The 11,666-nt window shown below is 30.4% G+C and overlaps 1 protein-coding gene across 1 annotated transcript; it reads left to right on the plus strand.

Moving 5' to 3' along the window:
- Nucleotides 1–752: 752 nt before the first annotated feature.
- Nucleotides 753–10,750, plus strand: LOC111674506 (probable cytochrome P450 313b1). Its single transcript, XM_023435122.2, has 7 exons — nt 753–958; nt 1,146–1,343; nt 5,166–5,348; nt 5,631–5,700; nt 7,758–7,884; nt 8,457–8,747; nt 10,014–10,750. Exons 1-7 carry the CDS (start codon nt 802–804, stop codon nt 10,704–10,706), a joined length of 1,719 nt encoding a protein of 572 aa, XP_023290890.2. The 5' UTR covers nt 753–801; the 3' UTR covers nt 10,707–10,750.
- The last annotated feature ends 916 nt before the right edge of the window (nt 10,751–11,666 follow it).

Consider the following 11,666-nt stretch of genomic DNA (forward strand, 5'->3'; position numbering starts at 1 on the left):
CTCTTGTCGCTCATAGTTGAAAAAATCCAAATTTTGGCCATAAAGCTAACATATGAAGCTATAACTCCAGAACGATTAATAATAGAAACATTTATATTATATTTATATTATATAAAAAGTTCTTGTTACTTTTGGTCAATCAGAGTTACAACAGATTTTGTCTCAAAAACGTGACCTAGTCGCGGTAGGAGCATACTTCGTATATTTTGATATTATGTGATAAATGTTGTTATTAGGTCAATATTAAAAAAAATTATAATGTGCATAAGTTTAGTATATCAAAAAGATGTTAAACAGATAAATTGGTTGAAAAATGTGAATGTATATAAATTATGAACTGCAATATTGATTAAATGACAATTTATAAAAAATAAATAAAGAGTTTTTCTACGTTTGGTAGTAGTTTTATAATTGTTCATATGTACAAATAAGAACTGACAATCCTGTAAAGGGACCTTCAGACAATAACACTTATTTTACTTACGGAATTAATATTAATATCTTTTCTTTGGAAATCGTGAATTGAAATACTGTTTCTTACTACAATTTTCCAAAAGTATTCGCATACTGATCATTTTACCTAAATTGTTGTTAATTTTGTGTAGTATTTATTATTGATTATTGATAATTTGTTAAGAAAACAAAACATCATGGTTGCAGATAGGAGGCGCGAGGAGGAAGGAGAACTCGAATATTCTACTTACCACTAAACGTTGTTTTGTTAAGTGCGAACAATAATTTAGTGTGATTTTAATATTTGAATATTAAAGTCGTTCGGTATAAGCGCTAAATCACCACAACATGTCAATAGTATTTTTAGTTTTGTCCATTATTGTTATAACGGTATGGATTTATTTTTTATGGTCTAGGCGCAGATTCTACAAACTGTATTTCCAACTAAGAGGACCACTTGGACTGCCATTTATAGGTATAGGATTGCAAATGATGAAACCAGAAGGTGAGCCATAGTACTTAAAACTGTTTAAAATATAATGTGAATAAAATCGATCATTTTGTTCGGTGGAGTTCAATTTATGCCCTATGTACATCAAATTCAATGAAAAAGTCAGATAAGGCCGTGACGATATAGTATTACTTATTGTCTTTATAATTGTTAAAATAATATGTATTTATGTCTTGCCTAGGATTTCTGCAGTACATGCAGCAAAAGGGACAGCAATATAAAACACCATTTGTATCATGGATGGGAACCAAATGTTTTCTTTATGTTAATGATCCGGAAACAATTGAAACTATCTTTAACTCTGCCTGCTGTACAAACAAAGGCGACCTTTACCGTTTCATGGCAACTGCCATCGGAGATGGCTTGTTCACTTCCAGCTGTAAGTTAAAATTAAAACGTACAACAATACACTAACAATAAAGGTACTAACCCAGTAGGATTTTAAGTTAACTTAAAACTAACATATAGTTAACCATAAATGAGTCAAAGGTGACTTAAAAGCTAACCATTTTGTTTTAGTTTTTCAATGTAATGTCATAGGAACGAATCAGTTCTGACTCACTTTGCACCCGTATCAGCTAACCAAAAGTTATCTCATTACGATTTAGCTCCTGGTGCATAAATTAAATATCACTTACCCCCAATAACACAATGTCTAGTTATTCTTTATCTTTAGATTAAATTGACAATTTTCATACAAACAATATTTTAATCGGCAGAATAACTTTCGGTTAAACAATAACCAGAGGCGGAGTTAACGGGGCTTAAAGTATATTTATTTAAAAAATATGCCGTGACATTTCCTAGTCGTAGGTACTATTATCTTATATTTTTCATACTGATATTTCTGAAAAAATATAAATTCTTAATAAACATTTAAATTTTCATATTAAGAGTGTGTGCCGATCGGTTTAATGTAATCAAAATTTATTTAAAAATATGCGGTGACATTTCCTAGTCGTAGGTACTATTATCTTATATTTTTCATACAGATATTCCTAAAAAAATAGAAATTCTTAACAAACATTTAAATTTTCATATTAAGAGTGTGTGCCGATCGGTTTAATGTAATCAAAAAAGATTTCGGAGGCGGAGTTAACGGGGCTTAAAGTATATTTATTTAAAAAATATGCCGTGACATTTCCTAGTCGTAGGTACTATTATCTTATATTTTTCATACAGATATTTCTGAAAAAATATAAATTCTTAATAAACATTTAAATTTTCATATTAAGAGTGTGTGCCGATCGGTTTAATGTAATCAAAATTTATTTAAAAATATGCGGTGACATTTCCTAGTCGTAGGTACTATTATCTTATATTTTTCATACAGATATTCCTAAAAAAATAGAAATTCTTAACAAACATTTAAATTTTCATATTAAGAGTGTGTGCCGATCGGTTTTATGTAATCAAAAAAGATTTCGTTTGGCACAGCAAAAGTGATAATATCTTCCACCATAAGAAAATTTTATTTTACCATAGAACTTTGCTGCCGTTTGGCACACAGTCTAACAGAAATTTTAATTTTCATAATGATATTTATGCCGTACACCACTATGTTGTGCTGATGTCTGTAACAGCCATAAAATATGAATCCTACACTCACTTTAAAGACTCAGACTAAGCTACTTATGTCCGTCCGTCAAGATAATTGATGAAATTTGGCCAATATCAAGCCCATTGATTTGAAATTTCTCATAGATCCCAAAATGAAGGTATATATTCTTGGAAATTAGTTTATCGTTAATAACGCCCACAAATATTTCGATATCAACACAAAATTGGTACATGTAAATATAATATGAATACAAATCATAATACCAACGTAGATATTTATCGGACCGCAATATGTCATAGCTTCCATATAAGACCCTCCTCCAAAAACTTCTTAAACGGGCATATTTGATAAATAAAGCTATCGAGATAAAATTCAACACTAATATATTCTGTATATCTATCAATCACTCTGCAAAATCAATTACTCTGCTAAATGTTTTTCTATTCGTTCCTCAGTTGGTCATAGCTTCCGAAACACAGTTAAACGGCCATATTTCATTGATAAATAAAGCTATTAACATAAAACACGAATACGTACTGTATATGTACTAATCACTCCGCAAACTTTTTTCGATTCGGTCCACAATTAGTCATTGCTCACATATAAGGTCGACTTCCGAAAATCACTTAAACACACATATTTCATTGACTTATAAGTTATAGGGATAAAATTCGACTTGATTATGTTTTGTGTACATATAACCCATTCTACCAAATTTTTTCCGGAACGGTCCATTATTAGTCATAGCTCTCATATAAGGTCACTTCCAACAATTAATTAATCGCACATATTTCAATGCCAAATAAAGATATCCTGTTAAAAAATTTACAAAAATATGTTTTGTGTACATATAAATCAATCTCCGAAAATGTTTTTAATTACTTAAACGCACATACCTAAATTTTTTTGCATTGACCTATAATAAGTCAAAGCACCCGTACGATGGTCCACTTCCAAAACTCAATTACTATGAATTTTTCTGGACCTAAACAAAAAATTTGAAAATTTCAAATTCGAATATACATATCCTAAGCTTGATAAGCAAATTTCATATACATACATATATTATTTTTAAGAAATTTATTATCGATTGCATTATGATTTTTATACCCTTCACCTTCGTGAGAAGGGTATATATAAGATTGTCATTCCGTTTGTAATTTCTATAATATAATTTTCCGACCCTATAAAGTATATATATTCTGGATCCTTATAGATAGCGGAGTCGATTAAGCTATGTCCGTCTGTCTGTCCGTCTGTCCGTCTGTCTGTCTGTCCGTTGAAATCAGTTTTTAGAGGTCCCCAGATATCGGCGAGATCCAAATCTTCAATAGTTCAGTTAGACATGCTTTCGAGAAGATCGCTATTTAAAATCAGCAAAATCGGTCTATAAATAACGGAGATATGACCAAAAATTTATTCAGCTGTGTATTTTTATGTTTGGATGCTTTTGGCGTCATTGAGTTGTGTATTTTCTTTTTATTTTGTTTTTGTAAATTCTGTTCATATATTTTGATGTAGGTTGGTTTTATTGCGTTGTTTATTTTGTTTGTTTGTTTGTTCTTTAAGTTACTTAGTTTCGAAAACTAAGATTTATTTGGCCAGTAATTAAAATTATACAACGCCATCACCAATTCTAGCTAGAAAAAACTAGCTCATATGTTCCAAATTAAAAACTTAGGTTAAGTTAACACGATTGCACATGTCCAATTATGCACCTCAAGAAAAACTGTAACTCGGTACAGTTATCTGACGTCACACATTAGCCAATGCTGTTTGAAACGTAAAACTCTCGAAGGCAGAGCAAAAAGGACGGCCTGATTACCCTTAAGCGATAATGGCAACGACGCACGACGGTCTTCCTCTACCCAGAGCTGAATTATTTTTTTTTTTTTTTTTTGGGTTTTGATTAGGAGAGTGCATCAAGCACTCATATTGCTAGGTTATCACACGTTTGTCCAGAGAAAACCCCACCAACCGACCTATACCTTCATATAGGAAGTTGGAGCATCCGGACTTGATTTCATCAAAAGTATTAAGGGTCTCCACCAGTATATATTTGAGTTTAAATGGTCTCCACCAGGTTATATCGTGAGTATTTTATGGTCTCCACCAGTTAAAAACGTTTGAGTATTCTATGGTCTCCACCAATAAAACATAACCTCACTTGAGGTAATACGAAAGCACGAGGTTAATGTAGACAACATATAACTTTGAACAGTTATATGAAGTAATACATTACACCAGTGCGAGTGAGACGCAAAACTGTCGAAAGCCAGGCAACAAATACAAGCCTGAACGCGTTTAAGAAATAATCGCGATGACGCGAGAGTTGTTTCCCAACTCAGACCTGAATTACGACTGAGAGCTGAATTACGAATGCGTTGTTTATTTTGTTTTTCTCTGTTTTTCGGTATGTATGTTGAGATGTCTGTTGTTTTAGATGCCTTGTGAATTTTGTTTTTTATTTCGTTTAGCGTTGTTGTTGTTCATTTTGTTTTTCTTTTGGTTTAGTAATAATGTAGACGGGAAAAATTTAAAATTTATAAAACTAATATGTTTAAAATACACTATGGTGAAGGGTATATAAGATTCGGCACAGCCGAATATAGCACTGTTATTTCTTTTATTCTCGTTTAGCACCGCGTTGGAACAAACACAGACGTCTTATAAATCCAGCCTTTAGTCGCCAAGTCATCCATACATTTTTGCCCATATTTAATCAAGAAGCCAATATTCTTGTAACGAAACTGATGACGACTCAATGTCAACCATTGGAAATTTATGAAATTTTGAAGAGAAGCGTATTGGAGACTGCCTGTCGTAAGTTTAACGTAATTTATTGTATCTCACATTACATACATTCACACGAGACCGACTCACTCTGTATGGAAAGCAAAGTAGTGTTTTTATCAAAATTTACCTTGCTTAAATATTTTCGGAATCATCATAAAATAAAGCAAGGTAGATTTTGAGGAGATGACAAAAATACGTTTTTGCTTTCCATACAGCGTGTTTTGGTCTAATATATAATAATATAACAATATAATATAACAAGTTTCATCTTTTTATCGGATTTGATGGATGCAAATTTTACATAAATAGAGACGACAATGGGCAAAAAAATTAATTTTAAAAACAATTGTGCAGCTGGAATTTTTGAATCTTATAATGGGTAAATAAATAGAAATTTATTAATATATAGGGGATTCCATGTCAAGTGACCTGATGTCTTCTGATCGGAATGCAATTTGTACCAATGTTTGTCTTATTCCCAATTTTATTTAATATACAATATTTTTACTATAGGATATATTAGACATCATTTGTCAATATAACTTTTAAAACTAATCTCAAAAACTAAAACTAATTGCAAAACATCTATATAATTTCTTACAAATTGTACAGAGGAACATTTTCTCCAAATATTTTCGACAATCATATCTCTAATCTTTCAAAAAAAAATATTAAAAAAAATTTTATTCCGATCAAAAACATCCGTTTCAAAAGTTCAGTCGCTTGATATAAAATCCCCAAAATGTATGTATCTTTTACTATATATGTATTAAGGTAAATAAACTTGTTCTAAATGTACATCAAATTTTATATATATATATAAATACAATGAATATGTTTTGTTTCAAAACTAGTATGTATTTTATGTTAAATTGAAAATGTGTTTCAACGGAAAGGTTCTAAATTGATATTCGACTAATTGAATTGGTCTCTGTTGTAATTAGTAGTTTAAATGGAACAGTATGAATTTTATAAAAGTTCTTACGTCAAATTTTGAAACATGATATTTATTTAGGAAGTATGTATGTAGTTAAAAAGTTTTAGAAATTATGAGATTCTGAAAGTTTTTATTTTAAAATTTAAATACATCTTCTATCTGCTAAATTTCAATTAAAATTTTTTTTTACAAACGTAATTATCATCACGTTTGTAATCCCAAAATCCTGAAATCCCAAAAAATCCCGAATGCCGGGATTTTTAAATGCCAGTCCCGTTTCGCATCCCTAATATGTATAAAACATATCGCTCATTTACTACAAAACTGACATATTACAAAATTTTTGGGTATAAAACATGCGTCATACTAAAGTCTTTCATATAGATTCATCCCATAATATATTGGTTGCATCAGGATTTTTCCAATTTCAAATATGGATATTATTTTCGATGTGAGTTCGATTTTTTGTTGTATATATGTACATTAGAGTGCTAAAATATTGTATGAAGAAAATATATTCCGACAGGCCATTCATTCATTCCCTCTTTATTGGGTTGTAAAACCACATATTGCAAAAGCTGATAGGATAACGTTCACAGGCGCCGGGAAAATCGATTTTTTTATTTTTTTTAATTATAATATGGTTGATTTTGAACTTTATTGTAAAGGGATCGTAATATGTTCAGAATAAACATTTTAAAAGGATATAAAACACAAACATTAATTAAAAATTTATTGCAAATTCCCTAGGCAATTTGGCAAAATATTTTTTTATATACATAATCTAAAAAAACGTTTTGTTACATAAAATATATCTTTAATAACTCGAATATTACTTTTGTTTTTAAAAGATAACGCAAACATGTTCTCAGCTATGGTCAAAAAGGTTTTATTTTTTTAACGGCCGTTATTTTTTTAAAAAAAACTTTGTTTAACAAATTTAAAAAAAAAATCTCATGGGATTTATTCTGGGCCGTTGCGCCACTTGTTAACGTTATCCTATGAGCCTAATTTTTGTATGACATAATGTTACAACCAACAGTTCTAAACGCAACTTCTTTTTTGGATCTCTAATAAACATTGTGCCTACATATTTAACTCCTTTTTTGGGTATATATTTTGCATACAAAACAATTACCAAACTATGCACATTTTTCTGATTTATGGCATGAAAAATTTACAAAGATTTTGTTGTTTGTTCTTTAATACAAATTTAGGTCACGTTTTTCCATCCGTATTCTCTCTCAATGAGTGATGGTTTCATTACATATTGCGTTTAGACGATCCCATACGTACTCTTTCACACAAAATTTTGACTGATTATATTACTTGTGTGAGCGTGTAAAGCCGGCTTTATAATTTTCAATCACTCGTGTTCAGTTTATATTGAGATTCTTAAAAAGGCTTTTTCTCGGGACACTCCAAAATGCACATAATAATACAAAAAATATTAATAATTAATGTCGAACTTTATTTCACTTATTCTTACTCAACTTTAGAATAACTGAGGTGTGTGTCAAAAGAATGTTATCACCATGGCTATATTCGGACAAAGTATATCGATATTCATCGCTATTTAAGCGTCAGCGACAATACATCAATGTTCTGTATGAATTCGTCGAAAATGTAAGATATTTTTGTTTATTTTTTAGCAAACTTAAACATATAGCAAGTGACCCAACACAAAATATTGATTTTGGCGAAATTTGTACTAAGATTAGTATGTACTATTGGATAGTAGGCCAAATATAAATTTTCATTCCAGAACTGCTGGACTTAGAAGGGATCAAAGCAGGACATTTTGGTGACACAGGGTACTATTCAAATGAGTGTACCATTTCACCTATTAGTCCTAGCAAAAACTATCCAAAGTTAAGATATCTTTGGACTAAAAAAATAATTAATATTTTTGAAAACATGAAGAAATAGCTATTTCAACTAATTTGGAAAATTTTTGCTAACACCAGTAGTAAAAAATTACTAAGTCCTGCAGTTCTGGATCGATAGCACCGAAAACTTATTAATGACCTACTATCCAATAGTACTAACATTAGTGAAAATTTCATCAAAATCGGAAGACATCGATTTAAAAAGTTGGGTCACTTGACCTGAAATTAGCCAAATGTATTACGTGATATGTACTCTGTAGTAAAGCATATTTAAGGTTGGCATTAATTGTTCATGTTTTCGATTCACAGCTTTTAGAAGTGAAACAAAATTGTTATACGTCACCATCAACATTAACGACAGCAAATGCGGTTAAAAAAATGCCCACCGAAAGGAAAATGCGCCGTAATGAAAACAAGGTAAAATCGAATCTTCAATACTTTTACGAATGTGATAAAGAGAAAGGAGTTAAAGATGAAGAAATTGGAAGAATAAATAAATTAAAATCACGAGTTTTTGTTAATCAAGTTAAACAAAATATTGAAGAAGGTCAACTAACATGGCAAGACGTTAGAGATGAAGCCAATGTAATCGTGGCCGCTGTAAGTATAAAATATTTGGTAAATATCGCTTACAAATAAATATCGTGGCCGCTGTAAGTATAAAATATTTGGTAAATATCGCTTACAAATAAATATTATTTCGATATGGTACACTGAGAATTCCCAAATATTACAAAATTTGACCTTTGAACTCCACAGTTTATGGGTTAATAATGCCCGATTTTAATAAAACTTTATATATATTTTATATTATCTGAACAACAGTAAAGAATTAATACTTATTCTCTAAAATATTACAAAAAATTAAGATATTTCCGAAATCCTCCGAGTTCAAATCGCAGGTACAGCCAATCTGTAAGAAATATTAATTGACTTATCTGTTGTTCATAAATCCCCTAAAAGTTTGGAATTTTTTTAACAAAGTTTCAAAAAACTGAAATTGTAGATTTAAAACGGACGTTGAAAAAATCTAACTTTTTTGACCACAGCTGAGAACATGTTTGCGTTATCTTATAAGGGCAAGAACTAATATTCGAGTAATTACAGATATATTTATTCACAAACAAAATTTTTATTTTATAAAGGTTTATACAACAACATTTTCATACGAATTTTTTTTATAAACCGTTTATAAAATGAAAATTTTGTTTGTAAATAAGGGGCAAGTAACAAAATGTTTCTTTTTTAGAATATATTCCATAAAAAGTAATTTTTTGTCACATTTCGAGTTCATGTGCTGTGAGACTCATTAATGGCCTACAACTTTTAAAGTTTTCAAGCAATTTGTATTTTATATCTTTCCGAAATGCTTACTCTGTGCACATTACGATTCCTATACAATAAAGTTCAAACTTTATTACTAAATGGACAAATTTGAGCAAAAACTAAAAGAAATATTTTCTATTTTTCCCCTTGGAAACTTCAGAGCAGTGGCGGCACCTGTTAACAATATCCTATCAGGCTAATTTTTTGTATGATATAGTTTTACAACCCAGAGAACAATTCTGGAATGGGCAAAATTCGCAACTTCGTTTTTAGAGCACTCTAATGTAAATATATACATGACATCGTTATCTTATTGAACAATTTAGGTCAATTTTGTACCAGGCGTGTATATTTTTTCCTAGTGATTTTATACTAGTAAGATACTACTTCGGTACTAAAAAATTATTACTTCTTGAAATTATGGATATCTTAGACCATACTTTGAAAAAGTACATCACTTTGAGGTTTACAAAATTTATAATTTTTTAATATTAAATCTAATTTTATATAAACAAGTATTTTGTTATTTATTTTTTTTAGACATTTGAGACTACATCAACTGCGTTGTATTTAGTTTGCTTGTGCTTGGCAATGCATCCAGAATATCAAGAAAAATTATACAATGAACTTGTTGAAATTTTTCCCACTAACAATAGAAAAACAACCCACAACTCAGAAAAAAAAGGTTTACAAGTATCGCCAAATCAATTGCGCAATGGTGGAAATAATGATCTAATACTCACCGAAATCACATTAGAACATCTCGAGCGTATGACATATGCGGAAATGGTAATTAATGAAGCCATGCGTCTTTTTGCACCGGTGCCTATGGTATTGCGACAAGCTTCCTGTGATTTTCAATTATGTAATGGCACTATTATACCCGAAGGAACACAAATTGGTATCGATATTTTCAACATGCAACGTAGTGAACAAGTTTGGGGTACTCACGCCACAACCTTCAATCCAGACAAACATTTTGCCACAACCCATAAACCACATCCATTCGCGTTTATACCATTCACAAAGGGGTTACGTATGTGCATTGGTTACCGCTATGCTTTAATATTGATGAAAATAATGTTGGCAAAAATATTTCGCAATTTTCTCATACACACAGATGCAAAAATGTCCGATTTAATTATAAAGGGGACAATATCACTGAAATTGTGCCAATATCCACTATGTATGCTCCAAAAAAGGACATCTTATAATGATGACAAAATTAATTAAAACAATAACGCTTATATAATCAAAAAAGTGTCATTAAAAATCAAAACCACTATATATATATATATATATATATATATATATATATATATATATATATATATATATATATATATATATATATATATATATATATATATATATATATATATATATATATATATATATAAAAATATTGTAATATGTATTACAATCGATGTCATATCGTTTTGTATCGTTATATGTCATAAAAGATTTTCAAATTAAATATTTTGAAACAAAAACAAAACAATAGTAAAAACAAGTATGAATTTATAGCCGGACTTTGCCGACCATATGATACCCTACACCAGTCAGTATGTTAAAATTGTGGATTTTTTTTTTTATAACATTTAATTTGTTTTATTGTGAAATTTTTACTTATTATTGACAAAAAAGAGATTTTCTACAAGGGGCTCATAGGGGAGAAGGGGTAAATATGGGCCTATTCTAATAAATTTTGGTAAATGAATTTACGTCTACTTCAAATTCATTTATGTAGATTTTGATCGTTTTATTAGTAATTATACCCTACACGACAATAGTGGGGAGGGTATTATGCGTTTGTGCTGAAGTTTGTAACACCCAAAAATATTGGTCCTAGACCCACCTTAAAGTATACCAATCGCCTCAGAATCACTTTCTGAGTCTATGTCCCTCCGTCTGTCTGTCTGTCTGTCCATGTGCCCATGTGCCCATGTAAATCTTGTGCGCACGCTACAGGTCGCAATTTTCAATATAATTTAATGAAATTCGGGGGTACGGTTGTATGGGGGCTAGGAGAAATAATGGACCAATTTCAACCATTTTCAATAGCGTTCGTCCCTGATCCAAAAGAAGAGTATGTACCAAATTTCATCAAATTACCTTGAAAATTGCTACCTGCAGCGTGCGCACAAGGTTTACATGGACACACAGACAGGCACAGCTAAATCGGCTCAGAAA

Source organism: Lucilia cuprina, chromosome 4 (genome assembly GCF_022045245.1).
Source record: "Lucilia cuprina isolate Lc7/37 chromosome 4, ASM2204524v1, whole genome shotgun sequence".
Lineage (NCBI taxonomy): Eukaryota > Metazoa > Arthropoda > Insecta > Diptera > Calliphoridae > Lucilia > Lucilia cuprina.

Excerpts from the sequence above, each read along its gene's own strand:
- LOC111674506 (XM_023435122.2), top strand. The coding sequence starts at position 802 with ATGTCAATAGTATTTTTAGTTTTGTCCATTATTGTTATAACGGTATGG. Across the intron at positions 5,701-7,757 it reads ATTTTTGAATCTTATAATGG|AATAACTGAGGTGTGTGTCA; the intron begins GTAAATAAATAG and ends ACTCAACTTTAG. Across the intron at positions 8,748-10,013 it reads CCAATGTAATCGTGGCCGCT|ACATTTGAGACTACATCAAC; the intron begins GTAAGTATAAAA and ends TATTTTTTTTAG.